General features: G+C 39.2%; 1 protein-coding gene across 1 annotated transcript; it reads right to left on the reverse strand.

Moving 5' to 3' along the window:
- Window positions 1-581: 581 nt before the first annotated feature.
- ERMP1 (endoplasmic reticulum metallopeptidase 1) lies at window positions 582-21,423 on the reverse strand. Its single transcript, XM_076361919.1, has 15 exons — window positions 21,055-21,423; window positions 19,787-20,088; window positions 16,431-16,558; window positions 15,980-16,085; window positions 14,951-15,097; window positions 13,334-13,426; window positions 11,733-11,945; window positions 10,563-10,783; window positions 7,743-7,917; window positions 6,952-7,142; window positions 6,186-6,338; window positions 5,452-5,654; window positions 4,599-4,714; window positions 3,974-4,137; window positions 582-2,866 (listed from the first exon to the last, which is right to left on the reverse strand). The coding sequence occupies exons 1-15, from the start codon at window positions 21,339-21,341 to the stop codon at window positions 2,702-2,704; spliced, it is 2,664 nt and encodes an 887-aa protein (XP_076218034.1). The 5' UTR covers window positions 21,342-21,423; the 3' UTR covers window positions 582-2,701.
- Window positions 21,424-22,109: the final 686 nt, after the last annotated feature.

The raw sequence follows: 22,109 nt of genomic DNA on the forward strand, positions 1-22,109 counted from the left end.
ATGGAAGAACTCTAGCATTAAGGAAGAGTGAAGCAATTTAGAAAAGGCTGTGCATGTAAATTGTTTCAGATAAACATAGGGGAATTCTGATCAGCTAGCTGCTTACTGCCCCCACTAAGAATAAAGACTGTTTCTACTTCGATGCTCTTCTACCCTTAAAATTACCAGCTGCTTGCTTTTTGTGTATTTCACAGAATAAGACACACAATACTTTTTATGAGAAATAATAAACCACAGTAGCAGAAGACTAATCTGCTTGTACTGAATGGGGAAGCAGATGGACACTGAAACAGTTAGCAAAATTTTCCATCCTGTTTTTCTACCTGTGATCAACAATAAATTTGCTCTCAACTATCAGTTTTGCAAAGAATACTTAGCTTTGCTACCAGTGACTCTTCCATACCACATCTTGTTTCAAGAAGAACCTTCCTCTCCAGGCAACCAGCCAGGGCCCTCATTTTAACATTGCCCAGATAATTTTTTACATTCTTTGGCCATGCTTATCTTCCACATAGCTCTAACTCCAACATCACTTAGCAGTATTTCTACCCCAAGCTTAAATAAAACATTAATGCAATGAATAAAACCAACTCAAATATGCCTTTAATCATGCTGAAAAATCAAGTTTCACTGATTAAGTTTCGCTTTTATTCACAAAGGCAGAAATTTACAACAAACTAGACATCCCTCATAATTAAATTATTTAACAAAGGTCAAATCCTGAGTTAGCAAAGTTATTGCTTCACTGAAGTTGCAGAAATTGTTAACAGGCATTTTTATGTTTTTGGCTCCCAGTACGAATTCTTCACACAGCACTTTTTCAAACTTTAAATCAGAGGCAAAACACAAGATAAAAATCAAAACTGAGGAAGACTGTAAATATCAGTGCAGCTTTAGTTAACTAGCTGTGCATCAGCTAGAGTACAGTACAAAACATTTGTTGAGATTCAAGACAAGTGTTATGAACTAAAACTCTGTTTTTCAAATCATTAATAGCACTTTTTTTAAAAAAGTAATAAATGCATAATATAGGGATTGTAGTTTCAATCAGATACAATCAAGTGAGTGATGATTAAAGCACATGTTAATGTAGAAAGACCCAGTGGTTTTAAGATACTGATGGCCAGTTTGTTATAATTACAGTAATTAAACCTCCATGAGTCAGTTGACAATCTTTACGAATGTACCTTGCAACAAATTAAACCGGTTCTTGCCAGTATTGTACAGAACTACAGAACATACAAAACTACAGAACAATTTGAAGGAAAAATACCTGATTGGGGAGCTGCTCTCCATCACAGCTCACACAAAGTGTCACAAAATTTTCTTTCACATGCCCTGCAAACCTCCCAGTACTAGCATGTTTTTACTCGAAATGATGATGCATGCACAAAATCTGCTTTGCATGTGATTTGGCATTACTCATGAGATGAACAAGATACTAACCTGTACAATTTGTAGCATGGTATTGATGTCACAGAATGTTTTATATATAGTTTGGAAAAAAGCATGAAGAAGTTTCTTCAGGTACACAGAGTTCTTTGAATTTCAGAAACTAACATTAACTATTAGACTGCACTGAAAAAAAACTAAGAGTACAAAAACCCAAAGAGGTTAGTGGCTTCTGAACTCAAAGCTTGTCAATTAAAACTGGAATATGTTCTAAATCACTCACAGTCATTTATAAAACCCATCCTGTGGAAATAAAACGAGCAATCCAGAGATACTAGACACCTTTAAAAAGATGACTCTTCTTGGTATTTTTCCTTATGGAAAGCAAACTGTATTTTAAGAAACAGTTAAATGTATTACCGAGTCTCTCCAGAGGAGATACCAAAAATTAGCCAATTCTAATAAATTAGAAGATAACCTGAAATTTAGAGTAGATTAATTATAAAACATCCCTATCAAGGAGTGGGGACTTAGCACTCTTGCATACAAAAGAGCAAGTCACATGCTTATATGCTGATACGGAAAGATCCCAACAAGAACAAAACTACAAGATGATCGTTAGGTCAAACTTACCCACTCAAGTTTTAACACTGAAGAGACAGGCAAAAGGGTAGGAACTAAGTTTTTAACAGAAACATATTATTTGGAAAAGATAATCTAGATAAATAATTACCACATTCCATCATAATATCAATTTTTCTGCATTGTGCGTTTGCCAAGGACTGGGAATGCAACATACAGAATTAAGCATCACAGCATCCAGTGACAGAAGTAATGTTTAGGACTTTGCCACCTCTGCCCCCCCATGTGAACAAGTACCTTTCAGCTGAAGATCTTACTTAAATAGGACGGATAAGGTTGGTAGGTGATAGTCCCCACATGTGCATGAAGTACGGTTATATTTTGCATAACATCAAAATGATTTCACGAGGCCCTTTCATTACAATTGCCATCATATTATGCTAGCGTTGCGTCCTCAAATGCAATTTTCATTTTAAGAAAGCCACTAAGTCAAACTGCCATTTCAGTGGAAGAACCAAGGTGAACTGTATTCACATTGACACGAAGTATCACTATATCCCCAAGAAAGCAGTAGTCCTTAAATAGTCAAACTGCCAAAGAAACACCATTTGTCGCCAAAGTACTTCAAATTCTTGTGAAAGTCTCTGGCATCTTGTTAGAACGTGTTTGCTACAACAGCATTCTGCATCAGAGAGATTACCCTATTAGCGCTGCATTACTGTCAACGTTAAAAGACAAAAAGGTCGTAAGTGCAGGACCAACCAGAAGAAAACGTCCAGTTTGGAAACCTCTCCAGTAAGGCATAGAGTTGAGGTGACTTTTGATCTTCCCCAAAAAAGTAATGTGCTGCTATGGCGAGGGAGACTATTCCATCCGAATGCTTTTCTGGGGCCTGAAAGTGAGAAAAGGGCAACAGAGTCTTCGATTGTTTATGGCTTTTAAACATAACATCAATCCAGATGTACTCTTCTACAGACTTAATCCTGCAGCTCTTTGTCCTGTATGTTAAAACACTTCCTATCTTCAAACGTATCAGTCTGATTACATGATGAGTTCAATTTGAATTGACCTTGCAACTAGGTATTTAGATCACAGTGCCTCTGACATGTTACGTAGCTTGCACATGCTTTAACTTCAACATTTCTATCTGTTGGTTTTGCTGACAAATTAAGACATGGACTCAAACATAGCATTTATACTGATCCTTCTATTGTGAATCCTTAGATGAAAAGCCTTTTCTGTCTAGCTTTGCCACTATCAAAGCTTGTCACGCTGCAGATTCCTGTCTGCCTTTATCAAGTACCCTCAGAGGATTATTTGGTTAAGTGTTTAGACTGCCTGATCCAGGAAGGAACAAGAGACTTTCTCGTAATATTTACTCAAAGAATAAGACACTGTTAAACCTATAATAAAAACATACAGATCTGGAAAAAGTTCTTCACTGGCATGTTAACGGGGGGGTGGCTGGTGAGGGCATCAGAAATCCCACTGGAACAGCAAGGCTGGAAGCCTTGCTTCCAACCGAAAATAATGTAAAAGAATTTACAAAGCAAAGCTTTTTACAACTCTCTTCAGCTTCAAGGCAGGTAAGTTTCCCACCAAGGACTCCCTGTAATTTCCCAAAACCAAGCAAACAAAATACATTAAAAGGAAAGTAGTCACAATAGGAAAAAGAACTCTGAAATACCAGTAATAAAGGTGAAGCTTAAGAACTGTAAGTTTAAGATTGGAGAAATCTAAACTTAACGACCTAAGACCATGGAGACACGGAAAATATTCTCCCTTTGGCTGTTTGGCAAGTTAGTGGACTACGCATCAGAAATATATGTGAGCTGATATATAAAGTTGAGGGACAAATTAAAAGAGGGAAGCTAGAATTAGGATCTATCAAATAAAGCAAAGCTTAAGAAAGTTATGACATTTTTCACATAAGAATGCAGAAATGGTGACAACAGGGCAGACCAAGGGATCGCTGGGTTTCCAGCAGCGGCATACTCACCGTCAGTTCTACCCAGAAGTGCCACGGTGTAGCCTGCAGCCCGTGGGAGTAAAACACAAAGTAGTCTCCTCCTAAGCTAGCAACTGGCATACCATCCCCGAAAGACCAGGTGGACAGAGCTGACCCTTCATGTGGCCGAACATACAGAGACATGTGACTTGGACCTGCAGAGACAGGGATATGTATCCAGATATATCAACAGGTGGAGGTAGAACAACCATCTGTTTTCCTATATAGTAGCATGTTATCTGTGCATTACTCTTCATGTCTTCCAAAACATGAATATAACTGTCTTCTCTACAGAAGAAGCTTCAATTATAAGCAGTGAGATAAATGAGATGATGTAGGAGAGGGGAAGAGCTATAAAATGGACTTTAAGAAAGGACTTGCTATAAAAAAGATCAAGGCTTACTCAAAATAGACAAGGTTATCAGTCCCCCAAATAACAACTGCAACACAACACCCACAGCTTCTAGTGTGTTATGAAACTAAATTAATTCATGCTAATCTCACAAAGCTCACTATCTTGGGAATGGCACTAGAACCTGCAGTACTGGAGTCAAACCCTGATTTATTATGGGCATAAAAATACACAAATCACAAACCAGAAGCTTCAGTCACTCACCAGATACTTCAAAGCTTAACCTCATGGAGTTCCAGGGCATCAGCTCCTTGGACAGAACTTTAAAGTGAATGGGGCTTCTTGGAAAAATTTCTGGAGCAGGAAGATACCAGTTCTTCCTGGGGGGGGGGGAGGGAAAGTTTTCAGTTATTCTCAATGCAACACTCAGAGGTACTAAATATGAGAAGCTAAGAAGAAGTTTTTGTATAGTGTAGCTGACTGTGCTGTTACTAAGTGAAATATTCAAAAGCTACTGATTCTAGCAGAAGGCAGGTAAATTTAGCAGCTTGTAGCCGGACAAATATTTAAAGGGCATATTAATAGAAAAGTAGTCACCAGTGTGTTCATTCATTACCTTCATCTGCCTTCATTTACAAAACAATAAAATAAGTAAGAATATTTGCATCTTCAAACTGTTAAGACTTTTGCTCACAAGATTCTTGGGGTATGAGAAATAGTCACAGCAGCTAGCTTTCTTCTGTGGAGACCAGCTACTCGAGACTTCCTCTGCTGTCGCCTGGGGTGAGCGGGGGAAGAAGGGAAGAGGCATATATACTCCTACTCTTAACTACCCTTTAGAAGGCCTCCCCTTCACCTTTTTCTCCACTGGTGCTGACACCCATTTTCTACACATCAACTTCTACAGCTCCTGCAGCAGATCCAGCAATCTCTTGCAGAGATTCTGGCAGAAGACACTGCATCTAGACAGAAGTTTAAGTGTCTTCTGAAGTGGAAGGATTACTTACTTTCAGACCAAGATTAGCCTTACTTTTTCTTCCCTTACATAAGCGAGACTGCATAAATGACCAATGTGCTTTGGCAGTAAGTGCTCAAGAGAAGCAGCGTTCACACCAACCGGAACATGAAATGCACTGGCAGAATCCAAGGGAGGCCACAGAAAGGAGCCTGCTCCTCACATGGAGTTCTAATGGTGTCATTGATTTCAGGTACATGGGGAGTTATGTGAGATATTCCATTATAATCAAATCCATTAATCCATATACCAGAGTCACTTTTAACCATATTTCCATCTAGATCATGAAATCTTCTGCTCGTGTGCTAGAAGAAGGAAAAAAGAAAGAAGATACACAGAAAGATGATGGAGCCTGTGCAGTTCACAAGATCCAGAAGTGATTCTGAAATATCCTCCATGTCAATCCTTAAGGTCTACTGCATTTTCAGTCTGCACTGAACACATATCTGACTATTTATGAATATATATATAGAGAGAGAATTACTCAGATAAAAGAAACATACCATAAAAACACCTACATTTAGAAGATGACTGTGCCAGTAAGTATTTGCTCATCTCCTATCATGTTCACTTTTTAAGTTATCATTGTTTACTCAACTCTCCCACTTAAAACCCCCTAAAAAACCCTGCTCTTCTGACACAGATGAACTGTACACAGAGATTGAACAAGGGAAACATTAGCAGTTCTTTCAACTCCAGGAATAATCATTAGAGCTTTTAAATCAAGCAAGAAAGGGAAGGTTACTCTTTTTGGGGCAGGGGGTGGTTAAACTTTGAAAAAACCCAAACACTCTTGCAACCAACAAAGGCAATATGATATGCAAGACTTTTCTTACCTGGAGGAAAACTCGCTTAGGCTTTGGATTAGCTGCATCAGAACTGTAAGGAAAGAAGATTCCACTACAAACGAGAATCAGAGTGACTACAAACACAGTAGTTAAAGTTATTAGCGTCGTTTTTGTACTTTTGACAAGGTAAATGAAGTTAATCTAGAGAATAAAAAGACAGCCGAGTTATAAAACTGCAAGACTTAAGAAATAAGACACTATTCATATAACTCTAACATCCAATTATGGAACTGAAAGTACATTAAAAAGGTATCATTGCAAGTACAACCTGACACAAGACACTTCTTTGTAATCTCAGTATTTAAAACCAAAAGGAAGAGAGTACTTCCCGGACCTTTCAAAAATTTCCTATTTTTTAAAATATCTGCCAACAAAAACTTAGGATCTTTGTAGCAAGGGCAGCAGAAAAAAAAAACCCTGAGAATTTTTTTTGAAGTGTACTACGTGTATTGTTCAGCCACATACTATACTTCACCTAAAACGAATGCCTGTTCAAACTCCGGCATTAAATTGCATATTTTACACCAATCTTTATTACATCATCATAGAGCAGATATATTTTTGTAACCCCTGCTTCAATGACTTTTCTTTGACTAACGCAAAACATGGAATCTTTGACGTTTTCTAGAAGTCTCCTGTAACATTTAAGATATTGTCAAATTATCATTACCTTCAAGTATTAATTTAGAAAAACATTGATTCTAAACTCTAGAGAAAGTTTAAGTTTTAAACAACATTTACAAATTCTGCTTACGAAATAGGATGACAGAATCATAGTGATGACCACAATAAATCCTGCCAACACCACATCTGGTAGAATTTCTGAACCACTTCGTCCCATGATAGGCGTAAACATTTCAAATACAGTCCAACTAAGATACATCATATACAAATAGGGAACAAACATTCCCAGCATGTACATCATGACAAACTTCATTGAGGCACCTGTAGGGGACAGAAAAAAAAACCAAAAGACAAAAAACCGTAAAAGCTTAAAAAGACATAAACACACAGCCTTTACTAATAAATCCATATACTGCTGCAAGGCCCAATACACAATACTGGTCCTCATCCCTGACATGGATATGGAAAGGGGATCTCATTTTGCATAGTCAATGTCAATATAACTCTTTCAAAAGCACCACAAAACTATTCTTGTATTACAAAAAAAATGTAAACAGGTGTTCTGTCCCAAACACTGTTTAAATATTGCAATATTTTTAACAAGCTTTACTGTCCATCGAAGTATCTGATCACTTATTAATAATCCCGCATAGTATTGTTCTTCTTAGCCTGAGACACAGGATGTTTTTCAGTGTATTTTTTTTTTTTTTTTTTTAAAGAGCTTGTCCATACTTTCAAACCGTCTTTAGTTTAAGAACACTTTTTTCTTGTTACAGAAATGTTACATGGTTACTTTGACTGTTCAAGTTCAAAGTTTGGGATTTCTTTTGCTTAAATAATAGAGTCTGGAGGAACACACTCAATATACAATAGTAGGGGTAGATGTTTCGAACTACAACCTCCCCCCCTCAAAACTCATACCTTTTTGGCTGAATTCTTTATGGATCATCAGCTTAGTGAGTAAAGGAAATGCTACCCATAACGTACAAATGAATGCTGAACAAAGGCCCATCTGAGTAATCACAGCCAATGCTATAGACCAAATCATCAATGAGGCATCAAAAAAAATATCTCCCAGGTACTGCTCATTCATATTCTGTAGCAAAAAAAGCAAATACACTCATTACTAAGCATATTCCATGTATCACATGTCATGAGAACACAAAGAAAAATCTTTATTTCTTGTATATAATTGTTTTCCTTGGACAAAGCAATTTTGACAAGCATCATCTCACCATTCTCTTAACCATTTAGAGTTATCCATGACAGTATACTTTTATTTTTTAAATCTGCTCTGACATAGCTTGAAAAAGAGATTACATGGGCTGGGCTGGAGGGAGGAAGGGAATGTACAAATGACAATACCAAGAATATGGAAGGCTAATGTTTCAGGTACACAGGCAAATAGGGCTTTTTTATAAAAAGCATTGGTATTTGTGAAGCATCTAAAAAAAGTTATATAGTACTTATGCGTGAAAAAATTACCTGTATCTCCTGAGATTCTAAACTTGTTTTTGAACAGCAGCTGTTAATACACTTCTTATACAAGCACTATTATTAGTGCACAAATATTATACTGGTGCCTTTATATGTAATGCCACAGCTCTCACTTCAGAAGTCTGCTTTTTTAATGATATTATTTGTTTTGAAGAAAAGACATGCATGGGTCAGATGATACCAGATACGTTTTCAGAAAAGAAGGAAGTTTAACCATCAAAAATGTGGTTTGTTTTTGTAGGGTTTTTTTTAAGTTACATGGGCAATGCTGCAGTGTTTGTAGTGCAAGATTCTTAATTGTCAATCCTGCTAATAGCAAGTAGGACTGCTTGCATGAACAATGGCTACCAGAAAGCACCTCGTTCAGTTTTAGGCTGAGAAGAAAAAAAAAAAAAAAAAAAAAAAGGAGGGGGAGGAAGAAGATACAAGTTGCCAAACCTATTTCAAAACAAAAAGCTTATTAATTCACAGGTTCTTGAGCCACTAACAGAAAACACCCAGGCATTGCCTGTGATAGCCAAGTCAGAGATTAGCTTCCAAAATTTTTATGCAACTCTAAGTACAATGTAAGTTACAGAGGCAGCATAAACTGTATGGTGTACTGCAAGCTACAGCATGCAAGAAAATTAAGAGACTCATGATATCAAGCTGGCTGATCTGCTGATCAGACAATCAGCAGGCAAGAAGTAGATCCAGAGCCTGGAACAGCTGAACAGTTAGTGACAGTATGCTCTCCCATCAGCTCTTCTGAAAGACTAGAAAATGTTAACATTGCATCTGTTTTATAAATGGGTCACCTTTTCCACAAAAGGACACCACTACATACATGTATTTGTTAACATACATATACCAGTTAACACTTCCCTTCCCCAAACAATTAAAAAACCCACTTCCAGATAAAGACATGATGGATCCACCCAGAACTTTCCATGCAACCAAATTTCAGTAAGTTCTTAAAACTTTTTCAAATACTTGGATGAAGCTGGATTATGCTTACAACTTCGGTTTCCTGAATTGCCTTGCCCAAAGCTTGTGCAAATGGCTGAGAAGATAAGTAACAGCAAGCTGAATGACTAAATATCACTGCGCCTAAAACCTAAGCCTAACAGGCTCGAGTAGTCGACTTCAGCCCTGGAAGAGCATCATCTGTCAGATAAATAGGGCCTTGAGGTGGTGCCTTGAGGTGTTTTTAATTAAAAAAAAAAAAACAACATTAAACTATCATCTAAACATATGGGATTGTTATGAGCTATAATTATGACATTATTATGCATGTTAAATCATGTTGGTTAGTCCATAAAAAAGAATTCTAAGCAAAAAAGGTAGATAGACAGTGATCATGACAAATGACAGCAACAGAAAGGTAACACAGACCAAATCGTCACCAAGCCTTGCAGGGGTGAGGATCACATCTCCAGCTGTGGTCAAAACAACTAATGATCAGAATAATCATAGAGGGAAGGGTGACTACTCAAATTTTTACAACAGCTTCATTTAGAAAGCTCTGTGCAGCACAGATTACTGTATTAGAAGAGGGCATGACAGAACTATAAATTCTGATAGATGTAAAAAAAAAGCTCTCATATGAACCATCTGAAAAAAAAAAATCGTATTGTTTGCTTAGAAGGTTATGAATACAAATGACATCACCAAAACACGCATAATAAAAGGACAGAATAAAACAAAGAGAACTGGAATTCCAAGTTTCACAACAAAATGTAAATGATGAATTAGATTAAATAAAGAATAAAAATATTAAAAGATACATAAGGTGGTACTGTACCAAAATAAATTATTAAATTTAGGGAACCTGTCATACAAGTACATTCAAAGGCAAGAATCTGGTAAGATTCAAAGAACATTTGAGTATATATGTCAATTCTGTAATTATTAAGAACACTGAAAGGTAACAAAACCCCCAAATTCTCCAGCTGTTCCTCTGCTCTCTTATCAATGAAGTGATGGCACACTTTATACTGTGTTCTACTAGGCTTTTGCCTTTTTTTCTGAAGCAGCTCCTAAAGGTCATTAGCAACAAGAAAGCCTTAAATCACGAAGGTCTTAACCCTCTGACTTAGCAGAGCAACCCCTATGCTTAGATGAAGCATTTTTTACAGCAACATTTTAAATACTTCTGTCCAATACAGAAAACTTTTTGCATCTTTTTAATCAACTCAAAAATTAAGTCTTCCACAAATTAAACACTACGTTACCCTTCAACATTAGCAACGAAGTCAAGCTTACCTTGTAGAAGAACTTCTTGGCTAGCGTATGCACAAGAATAAGCTTAGCTGCAGCTGCAGTGCCATACAGAAACACAGAAACATAGAAATGGGTGTACCAAGAAAGAGACCGTCCAATGACAGAGATGAACACTGCCACTATAAGGACTGTCACCAGTGTGCAGACCCAACTTATCAGTGTTAAGCTGAACGCGGTAAAGAATTTCTTCAGGTTATGAATAGCTATGAAGAAGAAAAAAGTTTCATTCAACAGCCATGTATTCTATTGCAGACTATCATCAAGATTGTAATTACCCCACAGTGTAATTGCTTTAATGACCAAAATAAAACTGCATGAGGAATTCACTCTGAAGATTTCTTAACAGCATGGTCTAAATCACTTAGCCTATTTCTTTGCAGTCTTTTTGCAGTCTTCCCCACTGCAAGATTTATTCCCAGAGTACTAGTGTATTTTGCAGATTACCATGTTCCTGATCGTAAAAATTTCTCTAGGGAACCAGTGGAGCCACTCTACCATATATAAAGTATTTAAAAAAAAAAAAAAAAATTGAGTTGCTTTTCTTGTAACTTTTTCTTACTCCAAAAACGTTTGCTGGATTTTGGGGGAGGTGGGGGGGGTGTTTGTTTTGTTTGGGTTTTTTTTGTTTGTTTGTTTTTTAACACAGGTATGTTCCTACACATACCTGAAAAGGTCTAAATAGAAGATTTAAGTTGTTTTACACCCTTTATTAAGCTTTGTTACCTTTTTCCCCATTTGTTGTTTTCTTATTTGCTCCTGCCTGTGGACAGGTGTTAAAGAAACATGATTCTGAAGCCTACCTGTGCTAACAGAACAACGAGTTTATATAGATACTAAGCAAATTTTATTTTTTTTCCCTATTTTCAGATCTTTAAAAGACTTAATTTTAATCTTCATGAAAGGATAAGAGACATAATCATGATTCATAAATGCTAGACATATAGGCCTGTCATAGTCTCTCTTCATCACAATTATTCACAGTTGAGAGATTCAAACACAAAGCAACTCCTATGGCATGCTGCACACTTAAAATTTATTTCTGAAGTTTATCTAAAAAGATGCCTTAATTGCCTGAACACTTCATCTACTAATTGCTATTCATTAAAGAGTAATGTGATTGATTTGTTTGTTTGTTTGAAGAATTACACTTACCTCTGGTTCTGGGCTGTAATACTTTTTTGCTTAAGTAAAGAAAAGCAATTGCTGCTGTAATGTAGTTCATGATGGTGCCAACACGAGCAGGATAAGCCAGGACAAATAAACCAAGTACATCAAAGAACACAACATTTCCATGTCGATACTCAAAAGATTTAGCCAACTTATCTGATGTTGCTAGGTATTTTAGGACAGCTAGAATATTGTCACCTATCAAAAAAAGCAGATATACAACATAACTACATCAGGGTTGATAAATTAGTACACAGCATTCTTTTAAATATGTGTTCTTAAAAATAAAACTGTATTGAAATATCCTCAATAAAGACATGAATATACAACTGATTATTCTGAAATAGGTATTCGATGGTACGCACAGCATAGTATTTTCATGAGTTAATCTATACAGCTGTCACTAAAGTAAGTATACTTGGGAAGCTTCGTGTATTTAAACACCGTTGCAATGAAGGGAGTAGTCAAGCTTTCAGCCCATAAGCCCTTCTTCAGGTCTGATATTAAAGCACTGGACTTCAAGGCTAACCCATAGAAGAGTGTGTAATTTCCTAATCTTCCTCCTCTTCTCCTTGCCACTAGTAACCCTCCATGTTTCAATGACTATGAATTACCTGCCTTTCTTTCCCTAGATGACTGTAAGGTAGGGGACAAGGAGGCTATTTTCCTTTGTAGCCTATAGGTACCGACCACCTTTTCCTTTCCCACAGTACAGCCAAAACATGTAATCAAAGGAGAACAATTGTTTTCAACTTTCATTTTGCTTTTGCTTGACCTGTAAAAGTGCTGACTGGCTGAAAAGTTTGTCTTTTTTTTTTTTTTAGCTGCGACACGTTTAGCAAGAGATGTTCTACATAACCACCATGACCAGTAAAATCATCTTTCCAACAGGAATTTCGAAGTGTTACTTTCTGTCTTGCAACTGCATTCGCACAAGAAAATGTTTAAAACTCTTATTCATGCTGGTCATCTAAGTTGGCTTCTGTATAAGCTTAAAGAGGGAAATAGTCAAAATCCTGGAGACATTTAGGTTTTTCCAGGGAAACTAAAGGTCTTACTGTAATTTTCTTTACTGCAGTCTGTCAAATAGCCTGCTATGAGCACAAGCTGTTAGTAGAAAATAAATCCTGTTTATCCACAGTCTGTGTGCTACCATAAAAGTTTGACTGAGATCCATTCTAAAAGAAAAACCTCTGTTGGCAAATCAGTCTCTATGCCACCAATTAACCGTAAGCTTCTCATGATGAACATTAATCAATAAGGGGACTTACCGAGAGAAAAGGAACGCAGAATGCTGAACAACCAGGTATCAATGGCTAGATTATAACCTTAATTAGATTGCACAGTTACTTTCAAATCAACATCACTGGATGCTGATAAGTTTATCTTCCCAAGTTGACCAAACATATTTCCTTTGTATTTTGAAGACATGCATTCAGCTAATTCTTTGTTCTTCAGAACCTGTCTAGCATGTTCTAAATGTGTAATTAAAATTATGAATTTCTTGCGATGGTAGTCTTACAGCAAAATGAAAAACAGCTACAACACTACTCTTTAGTAAATTACTGAATTCTTGAAATACCAACCTGCTCTCTGAATGGAATCTGTTAAAATTCTGTCTGATGTGTCATATTCTGTATGATAAATGTAGCCATTTTCAATAAAAGCCAAATCTATTCCTACAGAGAGAGAAAAAGCATGTTTGAAATTATGTAAACCTAAAACCTCAAAACAAACATGTGAAAGCCTCAGATGTATTTCACACAAAACGTTGCTCTACTTTGTAGCCCACTCACTATCCTTAGATGAACAAAATAGTCTGCTTTGTAGAAGGAAGACTAACTGGGATTCCATGTGTATTTAAAAAAGGACACTTTAAAAACATTTTAAAATATCTGTCCTTTCTAATGTGTTGATTTGCATGACATCTGTACACAAACTGATCTCTACTGGAGAAACATGAAAATTCTTCATCATCTCAGCTTCAGGAAAGACGTACAAGGTGTTTTCCAAACATTTACCAGTAAAACATCAATAGAGATCCATGCTGAAAAGTAATAAAAAGCAGCAGTGTGGGACTATAGGAACACCTTCTCAAAATACGAGGTGTGTTCATTTTACTTCTAATTTGTAAACAGCTTTTCTAATAGCCAGTCTGAAAACTCTTAATTTAAAAGTCAAAATAATTTGTAAAAATAAAAAAATATTTTTAAAAAAAAGATTAATTATACATTCAGTGTATCCCAAACACCCCCCCCTCAGCTGCATATGCAAAAAGCTGCTGTCTGCAATCTGAATCCTCACAATTTTGCAGAGGTTTAACAAATCAGACCTCTATTCTACCAGTGGACAAAGAGGACCAAACTAGTTCTTTAACTCAATTATTTAATTTCTATTTGTTTAGGAAAAACAGAGGTCAGTGAGAACTCATTTACCATTTATGATCCAGGTACGATTCTGAACAGATAAAGAACACATTGTACAAAATCAGCTACTTTATTTTCAGGCTAGAAGTGTACTTTGGAACCATTCAGAATATGCCAACATGTTTTGTTCTAAGAATCAATTTGGAAACACTTTTCTTGAAAGCAACTCCAATGACAACCTGTGCCAGACAGCAAAGATTTTACAGTTTACACTCCTTTGAATTGTGTTTGCATTGTGTGTTCCACATTTTTCCCCACTGGTCATTCTCTGCAGAATGGATAGCAAACTGTAAACAGATTAGCAAAACCAAAAACTGCTGTCCTGTGCTTGATTATGACAAAAAAAAAAAAGTAATGAAAATGCATTAATTACTAAGTCACTATCTTTAAAAAAGATTATTTTGCTTTCTCCATTAGGTACAGACATCTCATTCCTGCAAGCAGGTTGTTAGCATCAATACCAAAATGTTTCAAACCAGAATATTTAATAGTGTACTGTTAATTCCTGAGTGTTTTCCTGATTTTCAGGAAACTTTTCTACCATGTAGTTTCTTTCTGGAAAACAGCAGCCTCCAAAAAACATCCTTAACAACCTACACAACAAACCAAATCTAAATGTTCTTGCCTTAAAAAAAAAAGCAGGAAAATTTGCTCCCGAACTGAAAGTCAACACAAATTTGAGGACCTTCATACAGTGAGCTGCAGAACAGCCTCCTTGTTATAAACTTAAGATAAATGGTTGCATGATGCACATTGACATGTCTTCTGATAACATACCTGGAACATTGCCAAAGTCCCTGTAGATACGGAAGTCTGTATCTGCTGGGATAATACCACTCTGAAATATTTCCTGTGCCACCACAGAGGCAAAGGGATGTTTGGCTGCAACTACGTATGCTTGTACCAACCAAGGATTCTCAGGTCCTAACAAAAGATGAGCAGAAAGTTCACAACAAATACTTTCTGAACTTCCATTAAGGTATGTATCTTTATGGTAATAAATAAATAGTGCAAGGAACTCGCTAGAGTTTTAACACCGTGGCCCCACAGAGTATACACTAAGTGCATTTGTGTTGGCTGAATGACTCACATTGAGAGAAAGAATTATTTACACTTGGGAGGAAAAAAACCCACTGATGCCTTGAGTGTTCAGTGGCAGAGTACATAAGCCATCTCCCAAAAAAGACCCAGCACTAATGAAGAAGTCACAACTTTTAGCAGAGTTTCCAATTTATCATCTATGTATCACACCTCAAAATTGTTGTTTAGAGAAAAGCCTCTCTACTAAAGCATTCAATGCAAGTAAACAATTAAGCAGCTCCAGCAGTAGAAGGAAGTCTGCGGTCCAACTAGGATGGAGCAGAAGTTTAACCGTAGCCTACAAAACACAGAAGTTTTGCTGCTTCCTGAGCAGCAGATGGGAGTTCTAATGCCAACATTGCCCTGCAAAGATTTTGAAGGAACTGCTGTGAAAATTAAATAAAGCATATGAAAGTATGAGTACGCAAGATATACAAGATACCCAAATCTGGTGTTCTCCTTATTACCTTGGTGTAAAAGGGAAATACAACTTCTGTAATTCTGTTCTACACAGGCTTCCCACCTATGAGGCAACTTCTGTGGCAGTGCTTTAGCCTACGTGTATCTAAAGATGGAGTGCAACTTATTTGCTGCACAGGGTTGGGAAAGAGGCACAGAGGTTCTCCTGTCTTTTGCTTATGCATCACTTTCAATACTCCTTCAAGTCTACATTGTTTATTATCAAGTTATCCTAGTGTAGAAACTGGACACAATGCAAGCTCATACCTGTTTGAAAAACAAGTTCTTTTCCTCCTACACCTGCTGCCTCCAGGTTAATAAAAGCTCTAATTGACTTGGCCCACTCATGTTGTGTAATGAAGCCGTGACTAGCCTTGATGGGAAAACAAAAAAAAGATAGATCAAGTATCTTCCAGACCAGCCTAAATGTTATTTTCCATCACGTATGATAACTCAAGATTGGACAAGGCAGCCAGATCACTTACAACACAAAGAGATGCAGATAGTCCAAGTCTTCTAAATTAATATGGGCAATATTCTTAATCTAAGTATATTTTTCCCTTTGAAATCAAATACATTTTCCTCAGAATGTTAAGACTGGCATTTAACTAATATTTCAACAGATTAAATACAAGCCATATCTGCAGTTACTCTTTCCTTCGTCAGAGTCTTAATACACAGCTTTGATGTGTATTTTATAATTCTGGCATATTCTCACCTGCAAAATATTTTCTTCCGCACCATTAAATAAGAATATGACAGCATGCTGCAGGGGCTCTGATGATTTTGAAAGCGTGTTAAGTATTTCAAGCATCACTGCGCAGCTAACAGCATCATCACTGGCACCTTAAAATAATCAGCAGAATAGTACGGTTTACAACAAACACACAGAATTGCAACAAAGACCAGAGAAGAAAAAAGATTTATGCTATCTCAGTCACTTAATCTAACTGAGGTACAATTATGTCAAGCTTTAGTATATTTTCTGCTACTGCTTGTACCCTGTGTCTATACTAGTTAAAAGCAAGAGCAGAAAGAAAAATAATGTTCAAAAGTTGAGCAAGTGAAGTACAAGATATCAGATCCAATACTACTGTACAAAAAAAGTAGACTAACCAGGCTACTAAGCAAGCAAAGTGATCATTATCTATTTTTCTAATAACACCATGAATAAACAAGGACATAATTTCCACTTACAGCATACTCAAATTTCAAAAACTAAACATTCCCACACAAGTCACCTTAAAGCATTCTACACTGCTACAATTACACTTCCTCTCACCTCCTCCCATGCCCTGCCATTTTTTTATCTTGATTAAGCATCCATCTTTTAGCCAAGGTCTCCCATTGCCCCATTTCCCTCACTTTGGTGCAAGCTGTAGCATCTCCCTACCCCACTCTAATCAATAAAATTTGGGAGCAAACAGAGAAATTTAACCTCATTCCTTTAGGCCTGGGTTGCATATATGATGCCGACACGCATTGAGATGACAACGACAGTGTGGTCAGGCCTCAGCATGCTATTAGGGCAGACTCATCAGCCGCTAAAACTGTTTAATTTACACATTAAAAAAGCAGCTTTTCCAAAGCTTGTAACTTGGCAAAATTTAGACATATCTGCCCCTTCCGTGAAAAGGGCATATTCCCGATACAAACACAAATCTCAGTCTAAATTTTAGCCTTAGCTTATTGTAGGGAGGTACTTTAGAATAAATAAATAAATAAAACCAAAATCTTTCCGATACACTGTTTTCTAATCTATTTCTCAGACATTAATGCCTTGTTCTGCCAAAAGCTTTTTGGAAAGCCCCCCAAAAATATCTGATTTAAAGCCCTGATTGTATTGCTACCCAAATTTATCAGTAGTCTACTCTTAGCCACACTGAATTCTTCTATCTAACTTATGCAGTGTTGAAAACTCAGCAGAGAAGTGATTATAGTTTTCAGCGAGATTAATAATCTGTCGCGCTGTGAAGCTAAGAAAAAGAAAAGTTACTGATTTCAACAGACATACAGATTTACATCTGATTAAAGCAGCCATGTGGCCACAGACTATGACACAAGCTCACAGAGAAAGTATCATCCTCAAATACTTCATCTACAGCAAAACTGACCACAGGTTAAAACAGATTTTATGGCAAATATCAGTAACCTAAGAAAACCACATTATCAGCTACACCTGCAATGATAATTTCAAGGATGTTTCTGCCTTCAAGTTTATTAGAAAAGAATCAAATACGCCATAAACTGAAAATTAGTACCATTAGAACAAAAGACATGTTTCAGGAGTTTACAGTTTATGTTTTTCCTTCACAAGGAAATCAAGCTTTGTAACATTGAAGCACTAATGGTTTACCCAGTTTTGCTTTACTCATTTTGTATGCATAAGCATCAAGAGCAGATTATGTTTTATTATCTGTTTTTCAAATATATATTATCTGTTTTTCAAATATATTACTCATTGATCACTGAGTCCTGCTGATTCTAGTTAAATAACACATTTTTGGTAATGAAAAAAGCTGTAAGCAAGTAACTTACAGAAATACAGAACAGAAAACAAAAGGTTCTTGCTTAGGTCATGTGCAAGTTTCACACTAAGAAAATGAAAGACAGAGCAGTTCCTCACTGTTGTGGTAAAGGACTAGGCTGCTTTGTGATTAAGGGCAAGCATACTGGCCGATTTCTAGCTCCTCCACACATTTCTGTATAATGCTATACAAATCACTAATATTTTTTGGCACCTCTGTGAAAGGTTGGCGAAATACTTCACTAAGTAACTGTAAAGAAAGTAACTGATGTAGTCATAATCTTGTGTTACAACCCATAGAAGCGGACACACAGTTTTCACAGAGCATCAATTTAAAGACAGTTTTCAATAATCATTGTATTATGCTTGTGAAGTATTCTTTCTAAGTCTAGGCAGACATATTTAGACTATAAATACAGTAATTAGCATCTCTGCAGTTCCTAAAAATCACAGAGCATGTATAATAATCATGCAGTTATTAAGCTTTATTTGGAAACTCATCTTGCCTAAATATGATTGAAGAGAAAGAGAAGTTCTGTATACTATTTGTGGACAGAAAAAAGGCACAAAGAGTATGGCAAGTACTTTGTTTCTCTAGCTAATACTCAACTGTTTTCTCAATAATGAAGACTATTTGCATGTGCTAAAGAACAGAAGGTTTACCCCCCAAAATAAAATATCATGTGGGGTATAAATGAAGAAACTTCAGTAAAAGCTGTGCTGCTGGCGACTGAAATCTGTAGGTATTTTTCAACTGCAGTAACAGCCACACACCTGTGGCTGAGTGTTACAACAAATGTTTCGGTATGGTTTTCAGTTCCCTACCTTCCTGGCACTGTCAAAACCATGTATTTACAAAGCTGTTTACACCCTTGCTACAATAATTATTTAACATGATTAGATTTATAAAAATGCAGAGGGACAATAAGAAGAGAGTATGCAACAGTGACAGTGAAAGTAGCAGCGAGAGAGATGTACACGCTACCAAGGCAACAGTACCTTAATCTTTGATCACTACAGTCTTTTGAGACAGAAGCTCTGAATGCAGAAAGAAAAAAAAATGTGGCCTAGCTTAAGGATATCACACTAAAAATTTGAGATAAAGTACAATACCAGCAAAGGGAGGGGAAAACAGAGACTGGTTAGTGGGGGTTGGGAACAGTCTCTGGCGCAAAGCGTCCTGTGAAAGGAAAGCCAGGATTAAATCAGTGCAGAAGTATGGAAAGATCTGAATGACAGGTGGAAGCAGCACATGAACTACATGCATAAGCAGTGAATTACAAGGAAGGCAGATACAACCAAACTTTCTAGAAGTCTAAATACAGTATCTGTAATTTGCTGCCTACCAGAAAGCAAGACTGAAATCCTGACTTTAATAGGACCAACCTGTCACTCTAAATACTGAATCTCACTGAAATCAAGCAGACTAGTTGACACATGCAGTATTCTAGCATGTGGCTATAAGGCTACTTGGTATGAGAAGACAGCGAGCCAAGCCCTGTGGCTCATGTAATATACAGAAACGCAGAATGAACATGTGGACCTACCCGGGGTATTTGGTACGGAATCAAAGTGACAATTGGATAACACTGCATGCTGAGCTCCATTTCGGGGTTCCAGCTTCACTACGACATTGGTTATGTTTGCATAGTAACTAGTAAAGCCTCCTAAAAAGTCAATGCTGAAGGAGCCTGTGGGCCTCTGTATGTCTACAGATATCTTGTGAGCATCTGTGCTTTCTCTTTCTATTGCCCTAATTTGTTCTAAGAGGTAGTTAACTGCAAGAACTTCATTTTCTGGACTTCCAACTGTTCTGGGCCCAATTGCTGTTATGTTGTCAAGATATCCCCTGTAAGAGATAAATTACACATTCAAGATCAACACGTTCAACATTTACTATGTAACTTATCTACAACTGTAGTATCTTTGTACGTTGTTCTATTTCAAAACTCAAAGTAAGTGGAAGAGACTAAAGCCAGTTAGATGGTAACTGTAGTCAAGATGCCAAAGATCATTACAGTAATGGGCATATAGTACCGATCTTTACTCAGGGCTCCTCATCCTATCTATCACGGTATTAAATCAAACCACTGGTTTCCTGGTTTGAACATATCAATCCAAGAAGAAACAAAAGGGTGAATGGAGAAGCTAAAGATTTTCTCTTTAGCAAGGTTCTGCATATGCACACATGCTCTTCCCTGACTGTCTGAATAAGCACACTCTTAGCAAGATTTACACCAACTAAAAATTTACGAAGAAACTTTCCCAGACACTAAGTCCTTTACAATACTACGAGAATTAAACTGTGGAGGATGCATTGTTTGATCAAAATAGCCCAAAATAGCACCTTTAAGAGGCAGCCAATACAAGAACTGGAGCCCTGACAATATTTTTACCTACGTTCTGCAAGCGTCCGAGCGAGCTCCGAGTTCTTGCCAGGGCAGGGAGAGACACAACCACTCTACAGAGGACAGTAACCCAGCAACCGACGGGAGAGGCCCACACCGGCTTCGCCAGCCGGCGGGACTCCCAGAGCGCACACCCGCTGCACCGGCACCTCTAACTGGACGCGGCAGAGCCGGGCTCGTCCGTGCGCCCGCTCGGAGTCAGAACCAGGCCGCCAACGCGAGCCTCCCGCCGGGGCCCCCTGCGGAAAGCAAACGGCCATCGCCGCTACCGTCGCCCTCGGGGTAACCCCGGGCGGACTCTGCCCCGCGGCGCGGCTGGCGTGACACGGGAAGGTCTCACGGCTCTCCGCCGCCCCGGGCAGGAGGGGCAGCCCCCACCCCGCCCCGCCCCGCCCTGCCCGCCGTACCTAGCGCGGGGGGCGCTGAAGTCGCGGGGCCCGGCGGCGGCCGGCTGGCTCAGCAGCTGCCGGTGCGAGACGTGCACCAGCGCCCGCAGCCCCAGCAGGTACAGCAGCACCAGCGGCGCCCCCCGCGCCTCTGGCAGCGGCAGCAGCCGCCGCCGCGGCCCGCCCCGCTTCTTCCCGCCCACGTCGCGGTCGCCGTCCTCCCGCGGCGGCGGGTGGCGTCGGTCGCGGTCCCGGTGGCCACCGGTCGCGCGGAGCCGCCATACGGCCGCCGCCGCGCTCCGCTCCATGGGCCGCGCGCTCAGCCCCAGCTGCCGGCGCGAGCTCCGCCGCGCAGACGCGCGATACGGAAACGGACGAGGGTCAAAAAGCGCCCCGGCCTCCTCCTCGGCTGTGTACGGCGAGGCCAGAGGGCGGGGGGCGTGACCCCGGCGAGTCACGTGGGTGGGCAGGGCCGCCTCGCCGCCGGCTCCGCCCCCGCCCCCGGCCGTTGGTGTCCGCGATAGGCGCTGCCTGTTGTCCCGCGCGTCGGCGGCGGTCGCTTCTCGCCTTGCAGGCCCGGGCGTGCGTCCCGCCACAGAACCGAGGCCGGGAAGCCCTCGGCGGCGGTCGCCGGTGGAGGGCACCGGCCTGTTAGCGGTGGAGCCCTCTGTCCCGCCGCAGCGCCCGGGCGAGCGACGGCCTGACCCTGCGCCTGACCGAGGATCGCCCGGTGCTTTGTGGGCAGTGTCGCCTCACTCGCAAAGATGCACAAGTCTTCGTGTTTTCACGGCTTTTTTTTTGTTGTCGTTTTTTCTTTGTTAATGCTAAAACACAAAGGAACGCGTGCAGAAGCAGGCGTGGTGCCGGTGGGGGAGCGGTAAAGACTGCCACAAACCAGCGCGCCAGGGGCGGGGGGGGTGAAGCCTCGCAGACGCGAAGGCACCGCACCGGCGGTGCTCAGCGTTGCTGGTTTTTTCCCCCCGCTGCATTATATTTTGGGCATTTCGCAGCCGTAGCGCTGCCCTGGCTGGAGCTCGGGGGGCCTGGGGTGAAGTGCAATAACTCTTGGAGGCGCT

Source organism: Aptenodytes patagonicus, chromosome Z (genome assembly GCF_965638725.1).
Source record: "Aptenodytes patagonicus chromosome Z, bAptPat1.pri.cur, whole genome shotgun sequence".
Lineage (NCBI taxonomy): Eukaryota > Metazoa > Chordata > Aves > Sphenisciformes > Spheniscidae > Aptenodytes > Aptenodytes patagonicus.

What these genes read in the sequence shown, in the direction of transcription:
- ERMP1 (XM_076361919.1), bottom strand. Translation starts at nt 21,341, where the DNA reads ATGGAGCGGAGCGCGGCGGCGGCCGTATGGCGGCTCCGCGCGACCGGT. An exon ending in AGATTCCATTCAGAGAGCAG is followed by an intron (nt 11,946 to 13,333) that starts GTTGGTATTTCA and finishes TTTTTTTGATAG; the next exon opens with GTGACAATATTCTAGCTGTC. An exon ending in CTAAGCGAGTTTTCCTCCAG is followed by an intron (nt 5,655 to 6,185) that starts GTAAGAAAAGTC and finishes TCCTTCTTCTAG; the next exon opens with CACACGAGCAGAAGATTTCA.